The following is a 13,840-nucleotide window of genomic DNA, read 5'->3' on the forward strand; positions in this document are numbered from 1 at the left end:
GCAAGCACTTGCGGTGGTATTATCGCTCGAGGGAAGAGCGAGAGATACAGCACTGGAAATATCCGTTGAGGATTTGAACAAGGATGACGGTATGGGAACTTTGAACACAGCACTGGATTCTGTATTTCTTAAAGAAGAGAAAGACCGTGCCTACGAGGCATATTCAAACTTTGACAGTGTTACGAGAGATATTTCGGTTGCAATGGCGGACTACATCATTGATTTCGAACAGAGGTACAATAGAATGCGCAAGTACGACATGGTTCTCCCAGATGCAGTGTTAGGGTTCAAGTTGCTAGACACTGCTTGTCTAGATGGTAGGGAGAAACAGTTGGCTTTGACTGCTTGTACTGTGCTGACTTTTGCATCTATGAAGTCGGCACTAAAAAGAATATTTGGTGAGAAGACGTCTGTCGCGCCAATAACAGATGGAATGCAAGTGAGTGACGCAGCATATTACACCGAGCAGCACAGAAAAGGCGCCAACAAGTCACGTTCTCAAGACAACCAGAAGAGGGCGCCATTTCCCGGCACAAATCCACTGGACAAATATGGAAGGAGATCGAAATGTGCAATTTGTCAAAGCACTTACCATTGGGTTAAAGACTGTCCTCATAAAAATGAACAAGTTAAACTAACAGAGGAAAATGTAAACACAGAGATAGAGCAGTGTAACATTACACTGTTTTCAAATGAATCTGATACTGAGATTTTTATAGTTGAATCCTTAGGATCTGCTGTGATTGATACTGCATGTACACGGACAGTGTGTGGTGCAAAATGGCTTGATAGCTATGTCAGTGAACTAAATATGAAAGAAGTACAAAATATGATTGACACACCAAGCAAAAGAGCTTTCAAATTTGGAGATGGGAGAATTGTCCATTCTACCAAGAGAGTTAAGATACCAGCAAAAATTGGTCAGACTAAGTGTCACATTGAAACAGAGGTGGTCCCTACAGATATCCCCTTACTATTAAGCAAAGCTTCCCTCAAGAAGGCAGAGGCTGTACTAGACATAGAAAATGACAAGGCAGTGATGTTTAAACAACCAGTGACTCTTGAACATACTACCTCAGGTCACTATTGTGTAAACATTTTAGACAAAGACATCTCACAGAGTCCATGCAAAAATGAGATTCTGACTGACACAGAGCACATGGAGATTCTGACAGTCACAGAGAACATGAGCACTAAAGAAAAACACAAAGTATTGCAAAAGCTTTACAAACAGTTTGGACATGATACAGTTGACAGACTTCAGAAGTTACTCAGCAGTTCAGGGAATAATGATGATGATAAGTACAAAACTGGAAACAAAGTGTACTACAAACGAGTTGACTGTCAAGAGTGGAAAGGACCGGGAGTAGTCATTGGTCAAGATGGTGTGGTGATATTTGTGAGGCACGAAGGCATGATTGTCAGGGTGCATCACTCAAGATTGCGGAAAGTAAATGATCAACAAGATAGAGGGGCTGTAGCTGAGAATCAGTCTCCTAATGAAAATGACAAAAAGGGCACAGTAACAGACACAAACCTACCAGATGTCACATCCAATGATATGGACACTGAAACTGACACAGGAAATGGAGCAGAGACCTTTAACCATGCCACAGGTAATACTATTGAGCGTTCAAATGAGGAAAACATTCAACAACAGCCATATGTGTTAAGAGAACATGGTTATTCCAATCTGAAAACAGGACAAACTGTTAAATACATGGACAGAGAAAGTGGTATTCCACATACAGCAACCGTCATTGGACGAGCAGGAAAAGTAAAACACAAGAACTGGTACAACTTGCAGTACTCTGAACCAGCTACACTTTCTGGTACAACAGGGTCAGCTGACCTGTCACTTGTAGATAATATCAGAATTTAATCAATGGAATATCGAGAAAAACAGAATGACATTCAAAATGATGATGTACTTGAAACAAAGGACGTGTCATTTGGCTCAGCTAAGCTAGATGAGCTCAGTAATTGGAGGAAAAATTGAGTGTTTGAGGAAGTCAAAGACATTGGCCATAAATGCGTCTCAACAAGGTGGGTGTGTACCCTTAAAGAATCCTTAACTGGAATAGTGCCTAAAGCACGTCTAGTGGCTAGAGGTTTTGAGGAGCTGGCTGCTAAAGAACTCCCAAAAGACTCACCGACATGCGCCTCAGAGTCACTCAGATGGCTGATGTCAATGATCTGCCATAAAAAATGGAAACTTAATTCCATAGACATCAAATCTGGATTTTTGCAGGGAACAGAGCTGTCAAGGGACATTCACATCCGACCTCCGCCTGAAGCTAAAAGCGAAGGAACACTGTGGAAACTAAAAAAGTGTGTGTATGGACTGGCAGATGGATCACTCTACTGGTACAACAAAGTCAAGGCAACAATGCTGAATACAGGTGGAAAAATGTCACAAGTGGATCCTGCAGTCTTCTATTGGCTTGATCAAGACTGCAATGTGACTGGAGTACTTGCCTGTCATGTTGATGACTTTATCTGGGGTGGCTCAGAGACCTTTGCTTCAACTGTGATTCCACACCTCAAAGCTGTTTTCTAGGTTGGCCGTGAGGAGCATGATCATACATTTTTGTTATATTGGCATAGAGTTTATTACAGTTGATGGCAAAATACTGATGCAACAGGAGAGCTATATCAAGAATCTTCAACCCATCCACATGGATTCTTCAAGAGCCGTACAAAGGAATTCCCCTCTGTGGAATTGAAGCTGATAAATTGAGGTCAAAGATAGGACAAATTTTATGGGTTGATAGACAGAGTAGACCTGATGTAATGTTTGATGTTTGCAACTTGGCATCTAACACAAAACACGCCACTGTACAAACCATTCATGAGGCAAACAAAGTTGTTGGTAATCTGAAATCACAACAAGTGATATTAAAGTTTCAGCATGTTGGATAAGATGACTCTTTCAAACTAGTTGTCTTCAGAGATGCTTCGCTAGGGAACCTTACAGATGGAGGCACACAAGGTGGACATCTAATCGTGTTAATGGGTGAAGGAGGAAGATTCTCACCTATCTGTTGGCAGTCAAAAAAAGGATCACAAGGGTTGTCCGAAGCGGACTTGCTGGAGAAACCCTTGGTCTTGGGGATGGAGTTGACAATGCTATCTTTCTTGCAACTCTGTTCTCAGAGCTTACCACTGGTGAGACAAAACAGCACTTTCTACCTGTAGTTTGTGTCGCTGACAACTACTTATTAGTTGATGCTGTGAAGTCAACCAAGTCTGTCACAGAGAAAAGACTCAGCATCAAGGAACTTATTCAAGCACAGAGAATCCAGCGGATTCTGTGGTAGACCACAAAGGAACAGCTTGCTGACTGTCTGACTAAAAAAGGAGCATCCGGTCTTGTGCTCCTACAGGCTCTCGCTCCTACAGGCTCTCAGTAATGGAAAGTGGCAGCTTGAGTAATACAAATAAGAACTGTCACACAACCCATTTGTAATGGGGATCTTGAATAATACTTGGACATTTAATTATGTTGTTGATGTTTTATTTGTCTTTAAAGAAAAGGGGGAGATTGTTAAGTTCATGTTTTAAGTATCCCTATATTCCTGTTATTACGGGGCTATCACTAAGTCAAGAGGGCGCATGCGCAGGAAGGCTGGTGGTTGTTGGACCTAGCCTCGAGTGTAATGGCTACTTGTAGTGTGTTCATATAGTATAGTAAACTTTGTTAAACTGGAACCTTGTCGTTGTGTCATTTCGAATTAACAATTGCCTCAATGGGTTTTAGTCACAAACGTTCTAACTATCAAGCTAACAATCGTATCTCATCATGAATGCAAGCACATGGCCTGAATGATAGATCTGCGCCAACTGTCTTGTTTTTTTGTAGACTGCATATTTCGGGAAACTAACTGATGAACAAGCCCTCCTTCATGACCTTTCCTTTGTAAGTTGGTATAGAATCAGCATGATCCCCTCTGTCGAATATGCTTGGGCTTTCTTTTTTTATATTGTTAACACACACGCCCCAATAAAGAAAATGAGAATTAGAAACAGGTTCAGCCCCTGGTTCGACTGTGATCTGGCAGAGTTACTCCACCTCAAGAATTCCATTTGGCGAAAGGCTCGGTACACGCATGCTCAGGCTGACTGGCTCTCGTTCAGATAAATTAGAATTAAGTGCACTCAGGCAATCCGGAAGGCCTAACAAAGTTAGTTTCTTTAAAGAGAGCAGTTCTCTCTCTCTGTGGGTCTAACCCTAAGAATTTCTGGAAAAAGGTTAAAGACCTAGAGAATAACCCTCCTCCCCACAGCTGCCCATGTCCCCTAATGTTGATGATGTGGTTGTTACTGACAAGGAGCACATGACTGAGCTCTTTTATCACCACTTCATTAAGTCAGGATTCCTATTTGACTCAGCCATGCCTCCTTGCCCGTCCAACATTTCCTCATCTCCCACCCCTTCTAATGCAACTAGCCCCAGTGCTCCTCCTTTTTAAAAAGAAATTCTGAACTGCCTCTTGAGATGGTTTAACTGATTAAAATGGCAGCATATCTACTGTGGAGAGACCAGAACAACATAATTCCTCAGAATAATTTGAGACAGGTTGAATCCTGTTGAGTTTTATGATAACGATGAGTTTTCAAGGAGATACCGCTTCTCCAACGACTCTGTAATGCAACTGGAAAGAAAGATTGGACCAACCATTAATTAAGCTTGGGAGTGATAGGAACGAGGCTGTACCCCCACTACTTCAGCTTCTGGTGGCCCTACGGTTCTATGCAACTAGATGTTTCCAGATGGTGGATGGTCTCTTTGGACTCCACAAGTCAACCGTCGGCAGGATTTTAGTCAGTGTCCAGTGCTATTGCCGGTCTGAAGAATCAGTACATGAGGTTCAACCCTACAGAGGAAACACCAGCTGGATTTTACTGGAGAGCTAGATTCCCAGGTGTACTAGGGAAAATAGACTACACACATTCCTATTTGCAGTAGCTCTTTTGGTAAATTCAGGACGTCAATTTGCAGTACATTTTTCTCTCTCTCCAGCTCCAAAACATCAATATGAGCTTGGTTCATGTCAGTTCTGGGGCGTTTGCTTGGCTTGTCTGGTGTTTTTGCTGCTGGTGCAAGATCCAGGCACTGCTGTTTCTCTACGACACAGGGTGTCAGCTCAACTAAAGGAAAGAAAGAAAATTAACTCATTATTAGTAGGCTATTTACGTGCCATTTTGTACAACAAGGCTGGGCTTATGATATGCCCAGCCTTGGTACGAATGATGATGTTATGCAACATGCTGTGACGGGGCTGATAACGGTAACATTGTAGTGAAGTAGTGTTAACGTTAGTTTTAATGTGCATTATAGTCATTGATATTTACCTGTTACTTATGCTTACTAAATATTGGTGGGTCGAGTTGTTCGTCATCACCATAGGGGTTAAGGAGAGGGGCAAACTGCTGGGGAATTATCTCGCATATCTTCTGGGTGATGGGATCAATTCCCCTGGATGGAGGCCCCCCTACTGGTCTGAAATAGCCCCTCTCCTCTGACACATCCTTTTTGGCTTTGGCTTTTAAGTTTTTCCAGCACTCCTTCATCCGATTTGGGTCCCTCTTCTCTTTAATCCGTGTCGATCCATTGAATCTGTCGCATAATATGGCCCAGGTGTCTTCCTTCTTTTTGACAATTGTGTTTGTCTTTTTATCCTCCCCTCATGTACGTTACTAAATTCCTTCATCAGCTCGGACAGGAGTTTTTTTTTTCGTAAGGGGAGAAATTTTCTTTGATGTGCCATGATCAGGTGGCTAGTGGACAAATAATAAATAATGTTTTTGTAATGTCTATAATAACTTATATTTTATGCTTGGTTTATAAACTAGCTAGCTACAGTAGCTAACATTAGCTAATTAATTAGTTTTCTGTTTAGTACTTGCAAATAACGAATTTTTATTTCAAATCAGCCAACCGTGACAACTTTCACGATGGAGTTTCAGTAGTTCTACATAATGAAATAATAACTAAGGGACAGCAACTTTGGCCTCATTTGTGAAGTAGGCTAGCTACTTCGTTTCAACTCACGAAATACCTCATATATTGGTGTAACATGTCACTAATCATAGTTTAAAACCGTTAATCTGGATCAGTAAATCTATGATTTTAAAATTAAGTGGTGCAGCACATCTCTGCTTAATTATAAACCTAGATTTACAAAACCTAGATTAGCTCTAATCCTAGATTAATTTAAACCATGTTGGTGCAACCCACCCTAAAGGTCCTAAATTATGTCACAATTGCCCTTGATTCTAAGCAATGTTGTGCTGCTATTTTTATTGACTTGGCCAAAGCTTTTGATACGGTAGAACATTCCATTCTTGTGGACCAGCTAAGGAGTGTTGGTGTCTCTGAGGGGTCATTGGCCTGGTTTGCTAACTACCTCAGAGTGCAGTGTATAAAGTCAGAACATCTGCTGTCTCAGCCACTGCCTGTCACCAAGGGAGTACCCCAAGGCTCGGTCTTAGGCCCCACGCTCTTCTCAATTTCCATCAACAGCATAGCTCAGGCAGTAGGAAGCTCTCTCATCCATTTATATGCAGATGATAGTCTTATACTCAGCTGGCCCCTCCCCGGGTTGTGTGTTAAACGCTCTACAACAAAGCTTTCTTAGTGTCCAACAAGCTTTCTCTGCCCTTACCTTGTTCTGAACACCTCTAAAACAATGATCATGTGATTTGGTAAGAATGCCCCTCTCCCCACCGGTGTGATTACTACATCTGAGAGTTTAGAGCTTGAGGTAGTCACCTCATACAAGTTCTTGGGAGTATGGCTAGACAGTACACTGTCCTTCTCTCAGCACATATCAAAGCTGCAGGCTAAGGTTAAATCTAGACTTGGTTCCTCTATCGTAATCTCCTCTTTCACCCCAGCTGCCAAACTAACCCTGATTCAGATGACCATCCTACACATGCTATATTACGGAGACGTAATTTATAGATCGGCTGGTAAGGGTGCTCTCGAGCGGCTAGATGTTCTTTACCGTTCGGCCGTCAGATTTTCCACCAATGTCACTTATAGGACACATCATCACACTAAACTCTAAACTGGTCATCTCTGTATACCCGTTGCAAGACCCACTGCTTGATGCTTATTTATAAAACCCTCTTAGGCCTCACTCCCCCCTATCTGAGATATCTACTGCAGCCCTCATCCTCCACTTACAACACCCGCTCTGCCAGTCACATTCTGTTAAAGGTCCCCACAGCACACACATCCCTGGGTCTCTCTTCTTTTCAGTTCGCTGCAGCTAGCGACTGGAACGAGCTGCAACAAACACTCAAACTGGACAGTTATCTCAATCTCTTCATTCAAAGACTCAATCATGGACACTCTTACTGACAGTTGTGGCTGCTTCGCGTGATGTATTGTTGTCTCTACCTTCTGTGTGCTGTTGTCTGTGTCCAATAATGTTTGCACCATGTTTTGTGCTGCTGCTGTTGTTGCTACCATGTTGTTCTCATGTTGTGTTGCTACCATGCTGTGTTGTCTTAGGCCTCTCTTTATGTAGTGTTGTGGTGTCTCTCTTGTCGTGATTTGTGTTTTGTTCTATATATATTTTTTTTTAAATCCCAGCCCCCGCAGGAAGCCTTTTGCCTCTTGGTAGGCCGTCATTGTAAATAAGAATTTGTTCTTAACTGACTTGCCTAGTTAAATAAAAAAATAGAAATAAACCGTGCCTATACAAGCTATGTTGATGATTGACTTTTGTCTGACTTTTGCCGTTATGATAATTCCAGGTAACCGCGTCGGACTCCAGACATCATTAGTATTTGGACATGGACATTATTAAATGGCTATATTCTTTGTTCTCTCTGTTTATCATTTCAGTAAGCTAGCTACCGATATATCAATTATCTAAATTGCTTAGTTATACAGTATCAGTCAAAAGCTTGGACACCTACTCATTCCAGGGTTTTTCTTTATTTTTACTATTTTCTACATTGTATAATAATAATAATACTTTTTTAATCCATTTTGAATTCTGGCTGTAACACAATGTGGAATATGTCAAGGGGTATGAATACTTTCTGAAGGCACTGTAAATGTATTGTGCAACATCATGGGTAAGCTCTGGCTATTGTCTTTCAGCTCAAATAAAAATTAAATAAAAAGGTTTACTGGTGTGGGCGTTTTTAACAAAATTTGAAATATATATTTTAATAGACCAAAGTATCACCTATCACACCATATAAAGGAACAACCTAATCATTTTTTCAGAAAATGTAAATGACTGGATTTATGTCAACTCCGTCAGACATCATAAATCCAGTCATTTTTATAATTAATGATTGTTTAGATTATTCAAATATATTATACAAATCTCAATTTTTTTTTATTTCACTATTAAATTATTAATAGCCCAGGGTTAATTTTGTTAGAATTTTGGCATGTTTTTCTACATTTAGAACATAAAACATTTAAAATGCAAACATTATCCCTTAGGTCTAGCACAGCAAATACTGTGCAAAAGCATATGTTACAGAACAGTGATTACAATATGTTTTTCAGAATATTCACAAAAACATTTATCTTAAGGGGGTTAGCCATCAGTGATGGAGTTGACGACACTCAAAACAGACATATTTTTGTCTCTAAAAATAAAAGTTCAATACAAACATTTGAAAAATATGGAAAATTATTCATTTTAGAATACACAATAAAAACAACTATTCTATCAAATCTTACAGTATTCTGACAGAGTTTAAGTCTTACGGAGTTGTTATTTTACACAGTTGACCAATTAAAATGTAAAAAATGTAAAATCTTCATTCAGTAGCAATTTAGTTTTCCCTCAGTTGCTTTATGATTCCTGATTTTTATTTAGGATTTTAGACAAATTTGACAGAGTAAACCAAATCTCCGAACACATCTTTTAGGAATCGAAGTTTTGAGAGAAGTATATTTAAAGTAACAGAGGGCTATTGCAAGAAACTACATATGATAATTGTTCAATTAATATACATTTTTAGCCTTTTTATTGTAAACATTTTTTGGAGAGTTTTGGAAATTGGGATGCTTTGCTCCTGACAAGGGCATTTCCAGGCATGGAGTCGGCATGGACGTTTATAGTATTGAGAATATCCAAAACAAATATTTTCCCTTAAATGTACATTTTTAAGCTCAAATAATGAAAACAAACCGAAACAATATTCTATAAAAATGAAGCTTCCCTGCCGGGCAAGGATTGTCCCGACTTCCTGAGAATCCCTGAGCTAATTTCCTGCTATTCTACAAATTTTGCCCTGAGGTGGAGAGAAAATCTTAAAATTTTAAAGATAATTTCCTGTAATTCTGACTTGTTAATATAGTATCTATTGAGGCCTGACATCCAGGGGGACCCCAACCCCCCCCAAAGAAGAACATTTTGGGTGGTGTGGGCTATGGGAGGTTGTGCTACGCCAGTGCTAAATGTCTTTTTCTTCTCTCTGCTGTCTGCAGGATGATCTATTTTTTTCCACGCGCATATGATAGACAGTTGGTCGGAGCATGTCTCCGGAGCTGCTCAGCCTGAGGAACACGTATTAATCCTACTGTGTTCATGGGGGCCAGCAGGTCAAATGAACAACTAAAATCAACGAGTCCTGAAAAATACAAATCATGACTGACCAGTCAATAAAAACAGTTGTTCAATAAGAACCTATCATTTGCGAACTGCACATCACCAGTGCTGGCCTGGTTACACATCCACCATAGTTTCTGGAAGTGTAAAAATAAAATTTCCAGACCAGCATAGTTTGGGCGTGGTGCAGATCGACACAACAGTGTAAAAATTATATTAGACAGACTAGATTTGGCTTGCCTGTAGTAGTGTATTTCATGTTGGTTGTTGGTTTGTGTGTGGTTCCTCCAGCTCCACAGCAGGACCCAGAGTACATGGAGCAGCCGTCCCCCACAGACTTCTCCAGGCACCTGCAGGAGGACACAGAGAGGGCCATCTCCAAGGCTGCAGCCGAGCAGCAGGAGGAGAGGAGCCCTGAGGGACTGCTTACTGCAGTAAGACCATATAGCACAGCAGATAACACACACACACATACTCCACCTCTTACACACACACGCTATACAACTGCTCCTTCTACGCTCACTTCAAAGAACCACGTAGGCCTACCACTCAACCCCAGTAAAGTTATTTTCATCCTTTTTTCTCTTTCTGTTTAACTTCGCCCTCCATGCTTCTTTCTTTCCCTTTTCGTTCCCTTTTCGTTCCCCTTTTCTCTTCTCTTTCTAGCTCTCTCCACAGTCCAGTGGGGAGAGTGTCTCCCCACGCCCTCCCCCCCAGCCTGAAATCAAGGTGAACCCTGAAACCCCTCTCGCGCCTCCTTCTGACCCCCCTGTGAAGGATAAGCCCTCTGCCCACCGTATGGCAGAGGTGGCCATCCCCCAGGTGGGAAGCTTTGTCGTCGGGAGGGGGGGTAACAAGTGATGAGGTAGCGCTCGACACTCAGCTCACCCAGCTGACTTATTTGGTGTGCTAAAAAGTCTCTTGCCTGTTGGTGATTAGGATGAGGAGATGTTCTCCTCTTGGTTCTCCTACAGACTTTTCACACCTGAGTAAATCTTAATTCAGAGCAGTTTTCAAACCAGAGTCATGGTTAGCTCAGGGCAAGTCACTGTTGACATTTTCAACCAAACCTCTTGGCAGACCAAGATAGGGTGCTATATTAGACTACAGCCAGTGCACTATCCTAGACGATGAAACTAGCCTTGGGCTAGCTATAATAATATATTGTGAGAAAAGCCTATCCCTGTCAAGCCTACTTGCATCTAGCAACAGAAGCACTCTACTCTACAACAGAGATATTTGGACAGAAACTTCACCTAAACAGCGACTCAATTGCCTAGTGTTTATTTTTGCTGCTGAGAAATAAACCGCATCTCAGGAGCAAATGTTAAATGTAAATGTGATTTGCGCAGTTATGTCTTACTGTTTCTAACATCCTTTTTGATTCATACATACTGTGTTTGTATCATATATAAACCCTTTGGGATGGAAAAATACAAGCTTAATGTAACTGCATCGTCTCACTGCTCCTATCAATAAATTAGTTGGTTTTGCTTGGTTTGTCATTTACAAGAGAGTCTGGTGAAAAATGTTGTCAAAGTGCTGTAGTAGAATCAATGTTTAATTTCTATGCCCTTAAATAGACCAAAGACTGTCTGCTTGCTGTACCACACTAGGACTGTATAGGGCTGTCTGTAGAGACTGTCTTTACCATAAGGACCTCGACCTTCACAGGGCTGCCTTTCACAGAGACTGTCGTTCACATGGCAATTTATTTTAAAGCATCCATTGTGTCCTTCACATGACGAGCTGTGTGTGTACCTCACATTAGTAGAGTGAATCTAACATACAGTACCAGTCAAAAGTTTCGACACACCTACTCATTCAAGGGTTTTTCTTTATTTTTACTATTGTCTACATTGTAGAATAATAGTGGAGACATCAAAACTATGAAATAACAGACATGGATTCATGTAGTAAACAAAAAAGTGTTAAACAAATCAAAATATATTTTAGATTCTTCTAAGTAGCCACCCTTTGCCTTGATGACGGCTTTGAACAATCTTGGCATTCTCTCAACCAGCTTCACCTGGAATGCTTTTCCCAACCATCTTGAAGGAGTTCCCACATATGCTGAGTACTTGTTTGCTGCTTTTCCTTCACTCTGCGGACCAACTCATCCCAAAACATCTCAATTGGGTTGAGGTCGGGTGATTGTGGAGGCCAGGTCATCTGATGCAGCACTCCATCACTCTCCTTGGTCAAATAGCCCTTATACAGTCTTGAGTTGTGTTGGGTCATAGTCCTGTTGAAAAACAAATGTATAACTAAGTGCAAACCAGATCGGATGGCTTATCGCTACAGAATGCTGTGGTAACCATGCTGGTTAAGTGTGCCTTGAATTCAAAATAAATCACAGACAATGTCACCAGCAAAGCACCCCCAAACCATCACATCTCCTCCTCCATGCTTCACTGTGGGAACCACACATGCGGAGATCATCCCTTCACCTACTCTGCATCTCACAAAGACACAGCGGTTGGAACCAAAAATCTCCAATTTGGACTCATCAGACCAAAGGACAGATTTCCACCGGTCTAATGTCCATTGCTCATATTTCTTGGCCCAAGCAAGTCTCTTCTTCTTATTGGTGTCCTTTAGTAGTGGTTTCTTTGCAGCAATTTGACCATGAAGGCCTGATTCAAGCAGTCTCCTCTGAAGAGTTGATGTTGATGTGTCTGTTACTTGAACTCTGAAGCGTTTATTTGGGCTGCAATCTGAGGTGCAGTTAACTCTATTGAACTTATCCTCTGCAGCAGAGGTAACTCTGGGTCTTCCATTCCTGTGGCGGTCCTTATGAGATCGTTTCATAACACTTAATGGTTTTTGTCACTGCACTTGAAATTTTCAAAGTTCTTGAAATTTTCCGTATTGACTGACCTTCATGTTTTAAAGTAATGATGGACAGTTTCTCTTTGCTTCTTTGGCAAAGAGAAACGTTGTTTGCACGACTCTAACACCATTTAGTTTGCCGATGACACAAGTGGTAAGCTTGATCACCGATAATGATGAGACAGCCGATAAGGAGGAGGTCAGAGAACTGACCATGTGGCGCAAGGACAACAACTTCTCCCTCAACGTGATCAAGACAACGGAGAAGATTGTGGACTACAGGAAAAGGAGGACCGAGCACGCCCCCATTCTCATCGACAGGGCTGCAGTGGAGCAGGTTGAGAGATTCAAGTTCCTTGGTGTCTACATCATCAACAAAATAACATGGTCCAAGCACACCAAGACAGTTGTGAAGAGGGCACGACAAAACCTATTCCCCCTCAGGAGACTGAAAAGATTTGGCATGGGTCCTCAGATCCTCAATTTTTTTAACAGCTGCACCATCGAGAGCATCCTGAATGATTGCATCCCTGTCTGATATGGCAACTGCTCGGCCTCCGACCACAAGGCACTACAGAGGGTAGTGCTTACGGCCCAGTACATCACCGGGGCCAAGCTTCCTGCCATCCAGGACCTCTATATCAGGTTGTGTCAGAGGAAGGCCCTAAAAATTGTCAGACTCCAGACAACGTAGTCATATACTGTTGTCTCTTCTACTGTGCGGTACCAGAGCACCAAGTCTAGGTCCAAGAGGCTTCTAAACAGCTTCTACCCCCAAGCCATAAGACGTCTGAACATATAATCAAATGGTTCCCCAGACTATTCACATTGCCCCCCCCCCCGTAAGCTCTACACCTGTTGTATTCGGCGCATGTGTCAAGTACAATTGTATTTGATATTTGAGCTGTTCTTGCCATAATATGGACTTGGTCTTTTACCAAATAGTGCTATCTTCTGTATATCAGTCCTACCTTGTCACAAGACAACTAATTGGCTCAAATGAATTAACCTGTTTGGGATAGTGGGCAGCAATTTCACGTTCGGATGAAAAGTGTGCCCAGAGTAAACTTCCTGCTACTCAGGCCCAGAAGCTAATATATGCATATTATTAGTAGATTTGGATAGAAAACACTCTGAAGTTTCTAAAACTGTTTGAATGATGTCTGTGAGTATAACAGAACTCATATGGCAGGTGAAAACCTGAGAAAAATTCAACCAGGAAGTGGGAAATCTGAGGTTTGTAGTTTTTCAAACTCATTGCCTTTCTAATATACAGTGTCTATGGGGTCATAATTGAACTTCCTACGGCTTCCACTAATGTCAACATTCTTTAGAACCTTGTTTCAGGCTTCTACTGTGAAGGAGGAGGGAATGAGAGCTGTTTCAACCAGGTGTCTGGCAGAACGCCATGAGCTGGT

The 13,840-nt window shown here is 41.5% G+C and overlaps 1 protein-coding gene across 5 annotated transcripts in view; it reads left to right on the forward strand.

Moving 5' to 3' along the window:
* LOC139537416 (ubiquitin carboxyl-terminal hydrolase 25-like) overlaps positions 1 to 13,840 on the forward strand; it is a 66,768-nt gene that overhangs the window by 38,506 nt on the left and 14,422 nt on the right. For 3 of the 5 annotated variants that reach the window (XM_071338668.1, XM_071338669.1, XM_071338670.1), the window contains 2 exons: positions 9,882 to 10,024; positions 10,257 to 10,412. In XM_071338668.1, the coding sequence (XP_071194769.1) occupies positions 9,882 to 10,024; positions 10,257 to 10,412 (299 nt within the window). The remainder of the gene's footprint in view (positions 1 to 9,881; positions 10,025 to 10,256; positions 10,413 to 13,840) is intronic. The other 2 variants (XM_071338671.1, XM_071338672.1) reach the window with 1 other exon arrangement.

This window comes from Salvelinus alpinus, chromosome 13 (genome assembly GCF_045679555.1).
Source record: "Salvelinus alpinus chromosome 13, SLU_Salpinus.1, whole genome shotgun sequence".
In the NCBI taxonomy this organism is placed as follows: Eukaryota; Metazoa; Chordata; class Actinopteri; order Salmoniformes; family Salmonidae; genus Salvelinus; species Salvelinus alpinus.